The sequence below is a fragment of the Alligator sinensis genome, unplaced genomic scaffold, assembly GCF_000455745.1.
Source record: "Alligator sinensis unplaced genomic scaffold, ASM45574v1 scaffold1097_1, whole genome shotgun sequence".
Lineage (NCBI taxonomy): Eukaryota > Metazoa > Chordata > Crocodylia > Alligatoridae > Alligator > Alligator sinensis.
This window is the reverse complement of record NW_005841950.1, coordinates 2,764,763-2,783,981: the sequence shown is the minus strand read 5'-3', so window position 1 is coordinate 2,783,981 and position 19,219 is coordinate 2,764,763. Positions and strand designations below refer to the sequence as shown.

Below are 19,219 nucleotides of genomic sequence, written 5' to 3'. Positions count from 1 at the left end.
GTCCATACTCAAATGCTAATTAATTTGTACTAATTACTTTCAAGTATGATAATTCTATCAACCGGTAGATTTAAGAAGTAGTGCATATATAATTATATCCACAAAATTATGTGCAAGGTGAACAGCAAGGTTGCTTATGCAAGATCCCTAGAACTGTATGCACAAAGTTAGGTATGTATTTAAGTGCATGGGAGAAATCAGATTCCCACTGGTTCTTCTCCTTGTAGCTTGGTGGTTGATGGCTTAAAAATGATATTTCACGGTTTGCTTTTTGGGAATTGGCCAACCATGGTCATGCAATCCATATTTATAGCCAAATTCCAGTCGCTAGTATGTTGTGACCATTTTGAAAAGGAAGTTATGAAAGGAGCTAAAGTAACAGTACCCAGAAATATAGAAATAGAGAAGTGAAGTTGCAGTCTAGAAACACATGCATAATTCGGGGGGGGAGGCTGTTTCAGTACTAGACAGGAAAGCTTGGACAAGTTTCTGAGAAGCTAACATACTCCAAGAAGGATCCTGTTAAAAAGAAATTGCCCCTCAACTATGGACAAGGCTGTTTTACACTAACAGAGTACTATTGATCTTAATAGTCTTACTCCCGATTTTCGTGCAAGCAGGAGCTGGATGGGGACATGGCTCTGATCCACAGAGGGTCAAAAATTCTCCACCGATGGCAGTAGGTACTGAATTAGGCTTGAATATAGTTAAAGTCTCTCTATGCATAGAGAGAGCCTGAGCCTGCCTTGTTGAGATCTATAAAAACCAGACAGTAGATTAATCTGGATAGAAAAAATGTTCATGCCAAAACCTTGAAAATGAAGGAAAGAGCAATAAATTGTCACTGACACTATTAACATTTTTCCTATGGCACATGGGTATAAAGACAAAAAATCAGAAGCATCTCTTATTTTTTATTAGGGTTTATTATCTCAGATTTTTCCACATGTAGTCCTTAGAGACTATATGAAAATGTTTCATACATATGGCATTGCACACAGTACAAAATAAGCAAGCAGTATATGTTCATTTATAGTTAAAACATAGCTACAACATTTGCATTCCTACAATCTTTACCTTTATTAGTCTGAATACATACATCTCTATTGCTAGGTCTCTTTAAAACCATTAAAAAAAAAAGGCAGCAATATGTAGATGGAAGGCAAGTAGTCCTTTATTTCCCCTCTTATTGCCATTTTCCCTTTATTGTCATCACTTTGGACTTGTGATTTTCATAAGGCTTATTGTTTAATGAATAGAGCTACCTGTAATTAGTAAAAATATCCCAAATTCATGAACAACAGCACCAAGATGTTTGCTGTGGACTAACAGCATTGTTGTTTACAAGTATCCAGATAACTCAGTTCTATTAATGACAACTGGCAATTCATTCACAAGTCAGTTCAATGAATGATCATGCTCAAGATAACTACTTCAGGAAGAAGCAGCACCATGCAACTTGGCTAACCGCACACCAGTGGATATTTACCTCTGCTTCACTGAGAAGTCCTCAAACATAGAATTTCACACGACAAGTTACGCTGACAGAGCACAAAAAGTGAATTTCCACATAGCATGTGGAGTTAAAAGCAAAATGAGTTTGCAAACTGCTCATCATTTCAGACTCATGCAACTATTTGTGAGAAAGTTGGTTAAAGTTTTGCCTCAAAAAACTTGAGGCAAAATGAGTTGATACATACTTGATAGCTGTTCTCATATGCCACATATCCAATTTGATCGTGAATAAAAGAACTTGCACAGCAGTAGCCAATTGGTTACATTTCAGAGACAATCCCTGGTACTTCAGTGTGACAGCTACTATTATTGCTTATTCCAGACTAAGGCACACATTAAGGCTACCAATCATGACACTGGTATTATCTGGGACGTTGAAACACTACCCACTATTAAGACCTCCCACAAGACCAGCAGTTATGATCAAAGGACCTTAGTATAATCTTTGTTGTGCGTTTATATGGGTAACAATAATGAAGTTACTTAATTGAGGTATGAGAAGTCAGTACAAGGCAAGCTCCTCAGGGCATACTAGGCAGGATTTGCCAGCCCTTGAGTCATCAACAATAGTCTTTATCTGCTGTTATGCATGAGCTCTCAGAAAAAACATTAGATATGAACAAGCCCCCAGTGAACGAGCACAGAAAGATAGCCCCCGTTTATTCCATATTGCTTTCCTGTAGAGAAGATGTCAGCCCTCAAATGGTCTTGGTGATTCCAGAAGGCAAACTCCATATTGTAAAATGGTATGTCCCCTTTCATGTCCCAGCAGTGAGGAAGTGCAGCTCACTCAAAGCTCTTATTTGGGAAACGCTGCTTAATCTGGAAGTACTCATACTTCTCGTTTTTCATGGTCAGTCCATATTGAGGTGTTATGTCTACCTTCTGTCCATCACATACGCTGAACTCCAGTTGCTGGAGCAGTGTGGCCAAGAAGAGGAAGATCTCCCACCTGGCAATGGACTCACCAATACACCTCCTCTTCCCCAAGCCAAATATCATCACTTTGTCACTCTCCACCCTGTTAATTTCTGTCCCTTCAGCATTGAGGAAACGCTCTGGGTTGAAAGCAGATGGCTCTTTCCAAAGTGTTCTGAAACAAAAAAGAGGGGAGACACCTGAGAATACCATTGTATCAGTCTCTGAAGCAGTAACTAGAAGTCAAGCATCTCAGCTGGGATAGCATCAAGACAGAGAAACATTGGATACTGAAGTTAAACACTGCAAAAGCCTTTACCACTCAGTGGCAGCCTTACCATCAATGCAAGACTCTGCAAGTCAAGCCACATTAAACTGTCTGTTGTATGCAAGCAGTAGCTAGTTTTCCAGACTCAGTCTGCATTACTCCCTTAAACATCTGTGCAATTACCAACATTGAATTTAAAATTATTGGATATAGGGACCAGAGTGTCTAGACAACCTCAGCTGAAGGGCGACCAAGTGAATGGACTCAATCTAAGAAAGAAGAGTTAACACTGGATGTCTCATAATTTGAGGCCTTTATGGCAGAACCAATTGCTCTTCAAGATCTGACCCACTCTAACCCCCTTACTCCTATGGGTGCAGGGCTAGTCACATGAATTGTTCCAATGACTTCATACATGATTAACTGCTCAAAGGCCTAAGTCATTCAAAGGCTGACCCATTAGTAGGAAGGAACCCATTTTGCTTCTGTTCCAGTCAGTGGCAACAGACTTACAGGGTTGGATAAAGAAAAGCTTTAAGACTTTCTTCAGAACTGTGCTATTCATACATGCAGATATCTTGCATGCAGTATTCTTGAGCTCGTTCTTTAAATGTAAGACCACATCTGGCTTAAACAATTATTTTGCTGGTAAACCTGGATTAGCTTCTCCCTGGAAGCCATGATTTTGCAAGTCCCAGTAGGTGCACATTCATTACAGTACTATCATAAGTGGATGGGGTGAAGCAGAAGACCCAGATTTGAGTGCTTAAAAAAGCTGCCTACTTTGGATTATTAGGAGGAACTTCAGGTCAACTGAATTATTCGCATTTAAAGTAAGAGAACTGGACTTACTATTTAGTGCCACACAGAACTTCCTCAGAGAAGAGTGCTTTTCCCCTGAAACAGATACTTCAGCCTGCTTACAATCTATACCTATTGACCAATATGATGTACCATATTGCTCAGAATCCTATGCAGTCATTTGTACCTCACCTAGACTTCTCTTATGTTTTAAAAGTGCATTTGACTACATTGAGTACCAAGCAATTACATTTAATCAGAAGAACAGTACCTTAATATACTTACTCATCATGGTTGACTTGCCATTGGTTGATGAATACACAGAGGTTTTTAGGGATGTAGTAGCCATTCAATGATGTGTCTTTAGTTGTGCTGAAAGAAATTGAGGGAGCACTGCGTTTTAAAAGTAGCATGTCTCCTTTCAGTTCTAGAGAAGCTTTTAAATTTTTAGATCACATCTACATTAGCAGTGACTTATTATCCATGCATATCTAGATAAAGATGGGTAGTTCCAAGTATTATTAGCTAATGGAGACAATTATAACGCTCACTTTCAGGAGTTGAAAACCTCTAGAAGTGATCATGCAACACTAAGTCTCTCAAGGAAGAGAGGAAATATTAGGAAACTAAGCAGGGTCATCAAGATCTATTCAGATAACACTGCTGGAAGGTCTGAAGTGAAGCTCTTCAACCAAAGGCCATAACCAACCAAACTTGGGATTCAACAACTGGAAGAAGATCAGCAATAACAGAGCTGTACAAGTACCAATCCCAAATGTAAGGCAATGAAATCTACAGCAGCTGAGGGATGGACAGGGCCACAGGCAGGATTTGATAAGTGACTCAACATGTGCTTGGGGTACTTTCCCCACCCCTACTACCCAGCTCAATAAGGAGATGATTTTTGTACTATTTACACAGTGGAGTGTGGGTTATTTGGCTTCATATCTGGAAGGGTTAAGGTGATAAGAGGGTAAGAAATCCACTGGGGTTAGTCAGAAGACCATTCCCATGGAGAACTTAAAAGGGCACAAGTCAAGATGGTCAAAGCATCACCTTACCAGTGAGGAATCGTGAAGGGCATAAAGGAAGAATGCCTGAACGTCTCCAATATAAAGGCCTCGGTATATGGCAGCATGAGTCGGTCTGACAGCCTGGGTCTCCTCTCTCTGCCAATGGTCTGATCTATAAGTTGGGAAGGAGAGGGAGGTTGATTGAGAGACCTTTAAGAGAGATATTACTACTTTTTAAAACTTTAGGGGGGGGTGGAAGAAGGAATCTTTACCCAGTTCATTCTGAATCTTCTTCTGAATGTCTGGATATGTTACAATGTACACAAGACTCCAGGACAGGGCAGTTGTCACAGTATCAAAACCTGGATAGAAAAAAGAGGAAAGTATTTAGTTGCCAAATGGAGACAAATGAAAGGATATAGCCCTGACTTGCTAGTAATTTCTTAGCCAAATTTCACACCTTACTAAATATTCATGTTTGCTATTGAAATGGCACAAGGCTGATCAGGAAGTCACTTGCTAAGGTTAATCCTCAAAAGATAATAACTTTGTCATCTCAAGACACCCAGAAGCTAGTTCATGTCCATTTACTCACTTCATCAGCTCAACTCCAGATTGTCAGCACTGAACAGCAGTATGCCTGGAGTATGGGTTTCACTGTTCCTGTTATTTCAGGTTGAATGTCTTAAGATTTTTTTTCCCCCCCAACATTTTATTAGACCAACTTAAAAAATATCAGATTCACCCAAAGAACCTTGTCTGCCTTAAGAATTTAATACCTTCATTAGTTCCTCTTTAAAACACTCACTGATGGATAGTGGGTCTGAATGAATTAGAAGACAGAAAAAATCTGGAACCCTGTGCTTTTGAATGGAAGCATCCTTACCAGCTCCAAAAAGATCATTGACAAGGTTGACAATCTTTTCCTCAGGGAGCTGAATGTTGGCATTCACATCAATTTTTTTATCCTGACAGTGTTCAATCAAAGAGTCAGTAATATCACGGATGTGGCTCTGAAATAAAAGAATCCAGAGGATGTAAATGGTACTAGAATCCAGAACATTAAGTCAGTTAAACTAGACCAATCTACTAGTAGAAGTAGGAAAATTTAGTAGGTTATTGCCACAGATGTGGATGTTTTCAGATTTACACTGCATGTTCAGAAACTCAAATTTCCTTTTTTTTTTTTTTTTTTTTTATATACACCAAATCCTTAGATAACAATACTATTTATTTTCTCTCATTGTAAGGTCTGCAGCAGCTAAGCTAAATCTTAGATGCATAAAAATGATAATCAATTGGAAAAAGTGCAGTAGCAATAGTAAAATATATAAAAATAAACATTTGGGGAAACTGATTACTATAACATATAGTGCAGTGCTTAACTAGCAGAGTTTCTATGGGATAAATTTGCTTTAGCAAAACACTGCTATATTGTGTCCACTTGTCTCAAACTGTTTCCGTGAATATTTGTTTGCCAGCCAGAAGGTAAAAGACAAATCACCTAATAGACATTAAAGGGCAGAGAAGAGAATGCAAATGAATTGGCTCTGAGCATTTACCTTATCAAAGGTAGTGTAATGTTCCTTAACAATCTTATGCACAAAAGAACTGAACCTCTTATTGAGATCCTTGAAGATCTTCATGGTACGGCTCGGGAAATACTGGAGTATGGGGATGAAGTCTGCTGGGTTCCCAGAGGCAGCCACATCCCCAAACTCGTTGCTGAGGTTGACCAGACTTAATAACTCCTGGTCATCATGGGTGTAACGCTTGCCAAAACACATGCCACAGATGACATTGGCCACAGAGATCACCGTGTACCGGTAGGCATCAAAGCTCTTTTCCTCTTTCATCTGTTGCAGTAACTTTGTGATTAGGTAGTCAGCTTCTTTGAAGACGTGTTCTTCTAAGAGGCAGGTAGAGGAGGCAGTCGGGCTGGGCGAGACTGAGAAGGTCTTCAGGGCATTCTGGGCTACCTTTCTGCGGGCTCTCCACACCTCCCCTGAATCAGGGCCGAATGTTAAACTCTGGCCATTCCCAATGTGGCGAAAGCTGCAGAGATCGGGGCGTCCCATGAAGTCTTCCGCTTGCTTCACTAGGGCTTGTCTGATGGTGTTCAACCCACTCAGGACCAGCACTGGTCTAGTGCCGATTCGTATCTGCATCACGTCTCCATACTTCTGGCTCATCTGAGTCAATGACAGGTGTGGGTTCCTTCCCAGCTCCAACACATTGCCTATCAGAGGGTATCCCCTTGGTTCAGGGAGTCTCTTCAGCCCATAAGGGATCTGTTGCTGGAAGGATCTAATGACAGTGAACATCAGGAAAAAAACAGCCAAGACAATAAGAATTTCTGTGACTGAGAAGATGCCTTGGCTTCCTAGCAGTGACATTGCAGTCTTCATCTTCCTGGGCCAAAAAAAAAGAAAGGGATGAGCAAAAAGGTAAAACCCAAGCAGCACTTCTAGTTTTGAGGCACTTATTTAAGTGTTACTTCATAGAACTAGGAAACCCAGCTCCTAACTTTGATTCAGACACTCACTTTGAGACCTTAGGTCATTTTAATTCAGAAGAAATTCTGCCACCCTTGCTCAGATTGTGATGTCCTAAACTCTAATATGTCCTACTGATCTCCTAGCCCTTTATCCCTTGCACGCGTCTTGCATTTATAACTACAGCAAACTTTCTTTTACATATAACCCGCCAAAAAGCATAGGATATGAAATCTGTTACTTTCTAAACATTATTTGCTATGCACACTGACAAATTTTCCAGAGACAGGGTCTTTGCAACTCCACTAAACAATTTACATTGACATAAATTTTATACACGTTCAGCATCCTTTTCAAGGTGCAGCTCTGAATCTCATTGGGGAAACCTACTTCCCAGAAACCAGTTGCATTTAGACCAGGTTTTAAATAACCAAAAGCAAGAAGAGATACAGACCACCTTGATTTTACTCTTGCACAAACCCAGGACTTTAATACTTTGCACCAATTTTACACATGTAAAAGTCTTTAAGGATGCAAGAGCATTTTACATGAGACAGGTCAAAATCTCATCACCTTACCTAAATAGCTAGTCAAGGGGCCATCAACTCCATAACACTTCACTATGGTTTACATACACAATTCATGCAGGGTTTTCCCCAGATTTTCTATGGACAGCTCCATTACGTGTGTGTAGCCATTTCTGGAGTAGAACATTTTACTTCTGCAACACTAAACCACTATTTACTATGAAACAGAAGATGCCTTAAAAGACTTGACCTTACACAAGGGAACTACCAAAATAGAGAACACTGCTGTACTTTGGCCCCAACACTGGGTCTGGCAGCTCTCGCTTTTTTGAAAAATACCACAAAGAAAGAGAATATTTAGATTTCAGCTTTAAGCATCACCTAAAAGAGAAAGATAGTGTTACCAGGAGCTCTGAACCACCTTTAGAATGATTGCACTATATTTTTTGGCAGAGAGGCAGACTTATGAGGAGAGGCTGAGGGAACTGGGCTTACTTAGTCTGGAGAAGAGAAGATTGAGGGGGGATTTAATGGCAGTCTTCAACTACCTGAAGGTGGTTACAAGGAAGATGGAGCTAAACTGTTCTCAGTGGTGGCAGACAACAGAACAAGAAGCAATGGTCTCAAGTTGCAGCAAGGGAAGTTTAGGTTGGATATTAGGGGGGAAAAAAATCTCAGTAGGGTAGTAAAGCACTGGAACAGGCTACCCAGAGAGGTAGTGGAATCACCATCTTTAGAGGCTTTTAAGACAAAGTCTTGTCTGGGATCATCTAGTTGGGGTGGTCCTGCTTTGAGCAGGGAGTTGCACTAGATGACCTGCTGAGGTCCCTTCCTACCCTACTTTTTGGATTTTACAAATCTCACCTAAAAATAATGCAGTCTGCTTTGCCAAGAATCACTATTATAACCCCTGCACACCTCTCAAAAATGGGAATACTACATGAGTTGTAATCTTCCTACAGTGGAGCTTTTGACCTGTAGCTACTGCACCAGTGCACGCTAGTCGCAGGATCAGACAGATACTCCTATCAAGTGGGTTTTATTTGAGACACAGTAGACCTTATCAGTTCCAAAGAGCACTTTCATGGATGCATCAATGAAATCGTGAGGCATAAAGGCTGGCAGAGAAGACGGAGTGCCTCCCACTTTTATTGACAGTGAAGTGGAAACTAGTGAATGAAGGAATCCAGTCCAGATTTTTAGCCTCTCCTTGTTTGAGAGCAAGATCTCTACCTGTTCATTCACTAAGAACAGGGGAGAAGGAGAGTGCTTTCAGGAGAAAAGAGATCATCTTAAAAGAGGTGTGAAAGAATCACCAGGATTTATGTTCATCCCAGGATTAGGCATAAAAAAAACCTGCCCTCCTGATTGTTATGGGGAAGGGACCTGTTAGAGATTAGGAGGAGATCTCAGCGTTTACAAGCAAGCTAAGCAGTTCCCAGGGAAGACATGGTTTCCACCTCTGCCCATAAGCATCTGGGATAAGAAGTCATCCACTCAGCACTTGAACTTTCAGCCCATTTAGACCAAACCCTCCAAAATGCTTTAGAAGAAGGGGGTGGATTACATAAGTGCTTTACCAGACACCTTTCCCATTTCTGTCCTCTGCGAGATGGGAGGCAGGACACCCCAAAGACCCTGCCCCTGCCCCATCCTCTAGTCCTTCCTGATTGAGAGATTGGGGCCTTAACTTGACAGCCAGCTGCTCCCATGACATCCCCATCGGGACAGAACCAGGCTACCTAAAGATCCTGCTCCTCCAGGAGAAGATGGCCCCATTTCAAGGAGCCAGTCAGCAGGAGACTTAAGAGCTCAGTCCTGCCTGCTATGATGTTCAAGAAGAGCAAGACCTACCTCTCCATTATTCCCCTCCAAAAGAAGTCAGTGTGGGATGCTCCCTCATTCACTTAAAATGCAGAAGACTAGAGCTGCTTGGGGTGGGGGAGGAAGGAGCTGCCCCCCGCAAAGGGCTGGGGCTAAGCCCCCACCCCAGGGGGATAGTCCCTCTCGGATGTCATTGGCAAAAACGGATTTGCTACATGATCCCCTTTGAAAATCCACCCCATGGGATGATCTGCAAGGACAGGCTTCTCCCCAGCAGGCAGAGCCGACCACCTCCCCATCAGCCTGGCTGGGGAAAACCTTGCAGCCTCCGTGGTACCTGTGCGAGTGCCAGGGGCTCGGCGCGTCCCTGCCGGGCTGGGAGACGGGATGCAGAGCCAGGTGCTTCGTGCCCGCTGCCAGGTGGCTTCGTCTCTCCGGCACCTGGGCTGCAGTGCCCCCTCTGCCCGCTTTATATGCACCTCCGAGCCTCCCGATTGGCGGAGCATCCTCCGTCACGTGGCAAAAAAAAAAAGTCCGAGTTAAAAAAAACAAAAACCCAAGTGGCTTCCAACTCCTGTTTCATTTAGGACGGGAAAATAAAGTCGCTTGAGCCTCTTTTGGCTTGCCAAGGAGAGGGGCACAGCTCCCTGGCAATAGGAGGGGCCCCGAGAGCCACCCCCTTGGGGGAGCAGGGGAGAAACCCAATAGTGGAGGCTACACTGAAGCCCCGGGGAGACCCGATCCCAGCCGGCTGCTCCCGGGAGCACCCCGCGGCGGGCGCTGGACCCGGCTCCTTCCAGCCCCGCCGAGCGGGCTGCGGGCATCTCCGTCCCCCGAGTGCCAGGAGACGGGCGATGTCCTTCTCCAGCGGGCCCTACCTAGGGCTCAGGCTGCCCCCTTCCCCTGCTTGCTGGATGTGATCGCACTGGCACCTGTCCTCCAGGGTGCCCGGTCCCTGACGGGGAGCTGCGCGGTCACCGCGACCCAGCTGGGTCCACGATCCCCACGTGCCCCAAGCCGCTCAGGTCAGCCTCGGAGCCCAGGGCACTTCCCCCCCACCTTACCACCCCCGGGGGGCTCGGCAGTGCCCCCCATTGAGAAGTGCCCCGTCCTGGGGTCTCCCCCTAACCATGTGCAGCTGCAGGGGACTGGGAGCCAGAGCTCCCCCCCGAGATCACTTGGGGCCGGGCGGGGACGAACGGGAATCAGCCGCAGGGAACCCGCATGGCATGGACTGGGGTCCAAGACACGAGGCTTTGCACAAGCCGCGGAGACACTGCTCTGCATCCCGGGCACGTGGGGCAGGCATGGGCACGGGCATAGGGGGCAAGGAGATCTGGGCCCCCGGGTAGGGGCCGTGCAGCGGATGGAGCCCCCTGGGCATGGGGAGACGAGGTACCCCCGGGTACAGGGAGGCGAGGATGGCATGAGAGGCTCTTGGGCTGTATTTCATCGCTTTCCCGGGCAAACAAGTGGGGAGATTGGTAGGGAGGGGGGCCACTGCTGCAGACCCGCGTGTGTGTACGTGCGGGGCCAGATCCCCAGGATGCTGATCCCTTGGGAGCCCTGGGGCGGGGGGGAAGCAGGATCGGGCCCCTGGCCAGCCCTGCGGGGGAGGGGGGTGATGAGTTGCCCTCCTCCCCCCATTGCCCCGGGCTGTTTGCAAGGCGAGGGGCCGGCGCCTGCTGCAGCCACTCGGCTCCGGGGATCGCGTGAGAAGGGGCCGGGATGTTTAAACTCTCAGGACAAACCTGTCCCGCCCTGGTCACTCAGTCACGCTATGGGAGGGCTCTTAAAGGGGTAGCGCGCCCTGCTGCACAAGCCTCCCGGCGCTGCTCTGCAAGGGGTTGTGCTGGGGGGGCATAACAACCAGCCGGGCAGCAGAGGCACAGGCAGGCGTGTTTGCAGCACAGGGCAGCCCTAACCCATCCATGCCCCTGGAACGACTAGCTCCCCGCATGCATCTTCCCAGTACAGCTCCAGTAGAGATGTGGGAGCACCACAGGGACCCAGCCACACACCCCTCTACCTGCCTTTTAGCCTGCAAGCAGCATGGCAGCCCATGCCAGTGCTGATGTCCCCCCCACCCCCCATGCCATGAGGAGGGTGGGGAGGGGGTCTTTAGCAAGCTGGGGCACCCCTCTGCAGGCAGGAAATCTGCAAGATAGAATTAAAGAGAAGGACAGGAGGCACTGGCACAAGGGGAAAGGAGAGAGAGACGGAGACCTGCAGACAGCAGTGCCCCCCTGCCCCTGTTGCTGCCACCCAGGCTTCTTGTCTGAAAGCCCCAGTGATCATGGGGGCCACTGTCTCTTCAAGAAACAGGTTGTAGTTCTAGGAGCTCTTAAGTGGGCTGCATGAAGATACATGCATCTCTTTAGCAAGATCCCTGCCACCTTCTTTTTTTTTTTTTGGCTTAGAGGGTGATACTCTGAAGGGACCCCCTGTACCCACATGCCCTCCAACACTGCTTAGCCCAGCTGAGCCCTCTAGGGCTGTACAGTCCTGAGGAAAGAGAGACCAGAGCAAAAGCATTTGGTCGTTGAAGAGGGGCAGGGGACCAGGTTGTAGGGTGGCTCAGTGAAGGTGGGTTCAGGCAGCTGGGTGTGTTCAGGTGCCTGCGGCTCAGCTGAAGCTGCCTGGCACGCAAGGCTGTCCTCATTAACCCCAACAGCCAGGAAACAAGCAGCCCTGCCTGGGCTTGGCAGAAGCTGTGAACTGCAGTTGGCACGAAGGGAGCTGCTGATCCAGCTTTTGAAAGATTTTGGGCCAGGGGGTAGTGTTGTCTCCTTCACAACACCTGTATAGACTGTAACTTTTCAAGGTAGAAAACTGACCAGTCATCACCCAGTTAGGGCCAGTAATGAAGTCTATGGCCCTTGCGCTTTCTCTATAGTTTAACGGCCTGGGAAGAACTTGTTCTGTGGAACAGCAGGTAAAGGATCTATGGTCATTCTTTCCCATCATTTAAAGCACAGGTCCAACCCGCATTTTAGGTCATGAAGTAACTTACAGTGCTAAGAATACAGACATAAGTATATGAAAACACGTGCACTGATGCATGCCTCTCTGACACCAGTAAGTGCATCTCTGATTTCACACCTTTGTGAATCATTATTTGTAGAGCACCAGCTGTTTGCTACCTACTTTATAGACAGGCATGAAAACAAGGTCTCTGACTCAAACAGTCTACCATACAAGTGGCCAACTAAACAGGACAGAAACACCTTTGTGCCTATGGAAGTGATTTCACCTGCTATCACTTACATGAATTCTCTACAAATCCCACAACACTACATTGAATGGACAGACAGAACAATTTATGTAAGCACCTAGGAAATTAAGTGTAAAGCAGTATGTATGTTATCCATTTTGAGTTGCAGACATACATATTCACATTGATTGTGCATAACACAGCCACGTGACTATCTGCCTGCTGAGAGACCAAGTCTTGCTTAACCAGCTGATTTCTGTCTGTGGCAAGGTAGAAGCTTTGTGGATGGGAGGAAAGAAGTGGGTGCAATAGCTAGACTTTAGGCGATGATTTTTACAGTTTTCCAAGGCATTGTGAAGAGTATGCTAAATGGTTGGCTGGGTAATGGTGTTCAAAGAGTAGCTGTAAAGGTTGGGTTGTGGGCAGTCTTTCCTAATGGCTAGGCCACCAGTAAAGGGTAGGAGGTGACCCACAGGTTGAATCAGGGGGTCAGAAGTCAGAAACTAAATGACTGCACCCAAGGGCTGAGTCCAAATCACAGGCCAAGTCAAGGCTGAGAAGCCAGAAGCTGGTGCTGAAAACAGGAGCCAAGAACCAGAGTAGAAGTCAATGTATGCTAAGGCTCAGATCCAAAGATAGAGTGAACCAAAAGCCAGAGACCAAGTTAGCAGATCCAAGGGGGAGTATTCAGGAGCCAGAGTCCAGGAACAGAGCCAAGCAGGGTCAGGAGTCAGAAAACCAGGAGTATGAGATCAGAGAGGCTTACCAGAGTAGACCTTCAAAAGAATGGTTGGGTTGCTTGCAGCCTGCTGACACAGCTGGAACTAGGTAGAGAGACTGCTTTCCCCACAGGGGCATAACTAGGGCAGGGAGATGGGCAACCCCTTGTAGGTGCCAACACAGGAAAGGGAGGGGGAAGTAGCAAAAAAAAAGCCCCCACCAAAAACCCCAAACAAACCAACTTTTGCAGCAATAACAGCAGCAGCAAGTAAACATTACCACTATCCATTCGTGCATCAACCACCCTTGACATCCAGATGTATTGTAACATTGCTATCTCCCCAACAGCCAGTCAGGAGGCCCTAACAACGAACAAAGGTAGGCAAGTGTAGCCAATTAGGCAATTAGCCCAGACTGGGCTGCCTTGTAAGGCCCCTGATAGCAGTCACCAATGGTTCACTGTCTAACTGGTAAAAAGTATTAAAGGGGATTCTCCAGAGATTTGTCCTGGATTCAGTACTATTGGATATCTTAATTAGTGATTTGGTGGATAGAACTGAGTACATCATAAATTCACATTTGATACTAAGCAAGGGTAGAAGATACTTTGGAAGGTAAAATTAAGAGTCAAAATGACCTTGATAAATTGGAGAAATAGGCCAAAATTAATCTTATAAAATCCAATAAGAACAAGTGAAAAGTCCTACATTTAGGATGGAATAATCAAATATGTAAATATAGATTGGAGAATGATAGCTTAACTTGCATTCTGCAGAAGAGGACTTGGGGATCTTATTGGATTGCAAGCTGAAAATGAATCAACATTGTGAAAAAAAGCTAATGGCATACCAATATGTGTTAACAGGAATGTTGCGTGCAGCTCACAGGAAATGATTCTTCTACCCTATTGAGCTCTGGTGATGCCTCACCAGGAGTACTGTATCCAGTGCGGGGCATTGCATTTCAAGAAAAATGTGGAAAACATTGGAAAGAGTCCAGTGGAGAGCAACAGAAATGATGAGAGATCCAAGCAACATGAATTACAAGGAAAGTTTGGAAGATCTGGGATTATTTAGTCTTGAGAAAAGCAGCCCAAAGGGGGATTTGATATCAGTCTTCAAATACCTGAAAGCATTTTTGATAGCAGTCTTCAAATGCCTGAAAGATTGCTATAAAGAGGATGATGATCAATTCACCCACAGGGGGTGGGACAAGAACTAATGGGCTTAAATTGCATCAGAGGAGTGTTAGATTGGGTATCAGGAAGAACTTTCTAACTGCCAAGATAGTTAAGTGCTTTAATTGATCACCTAAAGAGGATGTGGAATCTTTGTCATTTGGAAATTTTTAAGAGCAGATTAGACAAATGTTTGTCTGGGATAGCTGAGATGGGGATAATCTTGCCTTGATCAGGGGGTTGAACTAGATGACCTGAGGCCCTTTCTAAGCTTATTTCTCTAAAATTCCATGAAAAAGCTGAGAGATAATGAATGAAGCAGAAAGAAACAAAGAACATATATGCTTTCAAATATAACTTACAGTCCATTGGCTTGTTGCGTTCACAGTCAAAAAAAAAAAAAAAAAAAGAAAAAAGAAATAGGCACGTTCAGCTTGTGGGAAAGGTGATTAAGATGGGATATGGTAACAGTCTTCAAATATCTGAAAGGCTGCCATAAAGGAGGAAGAACATCTCTTTTTCCTTTGCTGTGGAGAGGAGGACATGTTTAGATTGGATATCAGGGAAAACTACTTCATTGTTAGAACAGTCAAGCTGTGGAATAGATGGCCTCGGGAAGTTATGAAATCTCCTTCTTTGGAGGTTTTCAAGAAGAGGTTGGAAAAGCATTGGGCAGGTATGGTCTAGGAGTAGCAATGGCTAGAGTGCTCTCTAAAGAGCAATGGGTGGAAGCTCAGGAACTCCAGCCCCCCAAGATTGCTGGGAGATAATGAGAAGAGCTCTGCAGCCTAAGGCAGGTGAATATTGGAGAGGACCATACTCTGTAGCAGGAGAATGAACTAGAGCTCCTCCCAAACTAGCTTAGTTATGAAAGAAGATTAAAAGATACATTATGATGTATGGAGCTTGCTGCCCCCAGGTTGCAGAGCAAAATGGAGGGTGTTTGGTGTTTCCCATGCTTCTGGGCTTTACTGGTTGCCACAACAGGCTAGGAAGGATTTTTTTCCCCCTTCCTGATGCTACAGGGCTCAAGCCTTTTTTTGTCTTTTAAAGGTATTAGGTGTTGACTGCAGTCAGACTTGAGGATTTTGACTGGGGTGTGTCCATGCTCCTGCTGGAAGTAAAATCCAGAGGTTTCCTGACTAGAGGATCTTGCACCTCTGCTCAGGGTCAGACTGATTTCCACATTTGGGAATCAAGAAAGAATTTTACCCCATGATCGGCTTGGGACAGATTGTGGGAAGGGAGGAGAGGTACCTTCTTCTCTAGTGGGGGGGTGTGGCCATCATCCTTCCTTTTGCTGCCAGGTGTAGATATTACACTTTTACCTGTGTAAGTGATTGGAAATCAATCTATACCCACAACAGACAGAGCAGAAGTTTGACACATGTAGACTGGTTTGAAATTGGCAGAACCTGGTCCAAGATAGACCTGGATCAATGTGCACTCAAACTTAATCAATTTAGTTAGACCAGCGGATCAAACTTCTGTACCAGATCTTCATGTCCTTGTGACAAGGTATTTAGTACAATTCGTAGATTTTTTTTTTGGAATCTGGCAGCTTCTGCTATGGCCTCAATATTGTTGCTATGGCCTTGACCTTGCAACCTCTTGGGCTGTCAATCATGTACCTTAGCACCCACACCATCCCAGCCTCACTTTCTTTCTTGGATCTCTCAAGTGCATTTTTGCAACCCTTGAAGCAGCAGGACACTGGCCACTATTGTCCCCTTGCTTTACTTGTGCCATGTTATTGTCCTATGCTTTTTAGTGGTACAACAGGTTGATCCTGTAGTTTTAGCAATAGAGTAGACAAGGATTTGTATGGGATGGTCTGGGTAGGGGGTTAGACCCTTAAGCAGGGGGTTAGACTAAGTGCTCTCTGGAGATCCCTTTCAGCCCTATTTTTTCTAAGGGGGGGGGAAGCATTTACCTGTAAAGCACGTAAAAAAACCAAACAAATAATGATGGCAAAATCCCAGTTTTAGATGGAATTCGGAGCTTGAAACAATGTCCCACTTTAAGAATCATGTAAGCATTGCTTAAGCAAATGAAAAAGGACACACTTTGGGATCAGTTCATTCAAACATTGTTTCTAAGCAGCCCATATCTTTTCTCAAACAGATTTCATAACACTAGCCTATGTATCCAGTGTGGTGACAGCAGAGATAAATGAGAAATGATAAACAGGCATTTTGATGTAGGAGAGAGAATAAGTTTGATGTTGTCCACATTGTTCCTACCAGGATTTGGAGCTGCTTCACCAAACTATGGAGCAATTTAGCACAAACTTGAATATCTGATGAGTAAGGATGTCCAAGGATTCCAGAAATGAGATAGCACAGGATCTTGCAAGCCGTACTGTTTTAGGTACTGATGGCCTAAATGATTCCCAAAACAAAGCCCTGTGCAGGCTAAACTGAGAGTTCCCATGCTGGAAATAGAGATTACCCTAACCATGTGCCTTTGAAATGATCTTACCAAAGCAAGGGGAAAGCACATTGATTTAAAGTTCCCTATAGGAAAGAAAGGTAAAATGTCAGTTTCTAGGACTTTGAATCCAGCATTTTTCACTGGCATAAACATCTCTTAGTTAAGGTGCATTGGTGGAGTGTTTTAGGAGAAGTTTATTAAGCACCCACAAGCCCTAAGATTCATCTGTATGCTCCTATATGTACAAAACCTAAGAAGAATAAACTATGCATCCTTTTGCCAGCAAGGACACCATGGTAATCAGTTCTTCCCCAGGATACCGCTGTCCTCCAAAGACGTGCCAAGCCAGAGTTTTCCTCCTCCATTCTGTATGCTTTGCTTCCTGAATTTGTTGTCCATTTCTGCTGCCATTCATTGTATCAAACTCCTACCTAATCAGGAAAAGTGCTTATGTGATGGGGTTTCTGGGTCTATCTCATGATTATGTGATGGGGTTTCTGGGTCTATTGCCTCATGAATTATAGTCTTCTTCATCATCAACCTCTCTGGAAGCCAAATCATCAACTCCTATAGGACTTCATTCAATAAGCAGAAAGGCTTTCATGCAGGACTATTTATGTGCTCCTTTCTGGTTTTAAATGTCTTTTCTGCCAAAAAGATTTATTCCAGTCCTGATTTTATTTATGTGGCTATCTCAAAACTTAAAGGATTATAGACAAATCCATGGAATCCCCTCTCCAAAGAACCAGGAGGTTTTTTCAGGAGCAAAACAGAGGGACATGAATATCTTCAGTCAGTAGTGAGAGCCCTTTTGAAGGGGAGAGTGATTTCAAACAGAAATCCTCCCACCCATTTCAGGGGGGCCAGGAGTGTGTTCAAAACCAGTAGGAGAGCAGCCTGGGTATTACAAAGAGTCTCCAGTCTCCCTTATTCTGTGTGGACTCTTTACTGGAGGCTTTCAAGAAGAGGCTGGATGGGTGTCTGCCTGGGATGGTTTAAGTTTTAAGACCTGGGGACACAGGTGCTGGCTTTTATATTTGCCTAAGATGATGAACATGTGGAAAGTTTTGTGCATTTCAGGTGACAGCCCTCTTCCCAAAGGGGGGTGGGGGGCAGGACCCTTGGGCTCCCATGTACTCTGCCCGGGGAGACAAAGCCTTGCCTGGAATGATCTAGCTGGGGGGGGCAGGTCATACTTCGAGGAGGGGGTTGGACTAGATGTGACCTCCTGAGGTCCCTTTCAACCGTCATTTTCTATGAATCTATGACTAGCAGCACACGTTCTTCCTCTGTACATGATGGTGCCCGTGACCCAGGGCATGTACAGATAGATGCAGGTCATGCCCCCTGAGGTCCCTTCCAACCCTGGGAGTCTATCAAAGGGCAGCAGTGTACCCTGTAAAACCACACGGCGGATCACACCTCACACAGACTACATCTGTCCTGGCAACATGCTTCCTTGCTGTATGTGGAGGTGGGCACAAGATCTCCCCCTCACTACCCTCTGCAGCACCTGGGGGTCATGGCTTCATGCCCTGCAAGGGAACGGTGGGCAGCCCAGAGCCAGGGAAAGTGACTGCTGATTGCTCTGGCTCAACCTACCCTCCTTTCCATAGCCTGGCAGGGCAGGTACCTGGCATGTCTCTGCCTGGTTTGTAAAAGAAACCTACACTGGGCAGGGAGGAGAGAAAATCCCCTCCAGTGGTCAGATCTTGACGACAATGCCACCCTCGCCTCTCGGGCTCCAGGGCAGCCGGGGCTGTCTTTACCCCATCCACAAGCGCTCACGCCCTTGCGCTGGACTCCGTGCCCGCAGCTTGCCACCCCCACCGGGGGGCTGGCAGAGGGAGGAGGAGGGACGGCGAGGAGTGCAGCCAGAGGCGGGTGCAGATGATGACACAGCCCCGCAGGGAGGGCCCCCCCCGGGCGGGAGGCAGCGGTCGGGGAAGTCCGAGGGCAGCTGGCTGCGCCAAGGGCACCTTGGCACACGTGGCGGCCCGGGCCATTGCGTGAGAAGGGCCGGGCAGGCAGCCGCCGGGCACCGGGCACGTCCTGCCCCGGAGCCCGGAGGTGATCGGTGCCGGGGGCTGTGCTGGAGCGGGGGGAGGCTCCCTGGGGCGCGGCGCGGCGCGGGGCTGCAGCCCCGGGGGAGGCGCGGGCAGGAGCCCCCGGGTTTGGGGCGATCGCGTGACAAGGGGCTCCGGACAGACCTGTCCCGCCCTGGTCCCCTGCCATCAGGCTCGGGGGGATCTTAAAGGAGCCGCGCGCCGCCCGTGCAGCCGGGAGTGGCAGGGGGGGGGGGGGGGGGGCCCCG

General features: G+C 46.1%; 1 protein-coding gene across 3 annotated transcripts; it reads right to left on the bottom strand.

Annotated features, from left to right (window-relative positions):
* Nucleotides 1-909: 909 nt before the first annotated feature.
* On the bottom strand, nucleotides 910-13,598 carry LOC102379827 (cytochrome P450 1A5). 3 transcript variants are annotated; one of them, XM_006020279.3, is made up of 8 exons: nucleotides 13,575-13,592; nucleotides 9,699-9,868; nucleotides 6,078-6,927; nucleotides 5,402-5,528; nucleotides 4,788-4,877; nucleotides 4,564-4,687; nucleotides 3,788-3,874; nucleotides 910-2,608 (listed from the first exon to the last, which is right to left on the bottom strand). In XM_006020279.3, exons 1-8 carry the CDS (start codon nucleotides 13,590-13,592, stop codon nucleotides 2,302-2,304), a joined length of 1,773 nt encoding a protein of 590 aa, XP_006020341.1. In that variant the 3' UTR covers nucleotides 910-2,301. The 3 variants fall into 3 exon arrangements, with proteins under 3 accessions (XP_006020341.1, XP_006020343.1, XP_006020342.1); XM_006020281.3 differs by lacking the exon at nucleotides 9,699-9,868 and having other exon boundaries at nucleotides 13,575-13,598; XM_006020280.3 differs by lacking the exons at nucleotides 9,699-9,868; nucleotides 13,575-13,592 and adding an exon at nucleotides 13,342-13,502.
* Nucleotides 13,599-19,219: the final 5,621 nt, after the last annotated feature.

Coding starts and splice junctions, on each gene's coding strand:
- LOC102379827 (XM_006020279.3), bottom strand. Junction 5,529..6,077: donor ATTACACTACCTTTGATAAG/GTAAATGCTCAG, acceptor CTTTTATTTCAG/AGCCACATCCGTGATATTAC. Junction 3,875..4,563: donor CCCTTCACGATTCCTCACTG/GTAAGGTGATGC, acceptor AATTTCTTTCAG/CACAACTAAAGACACATCAT.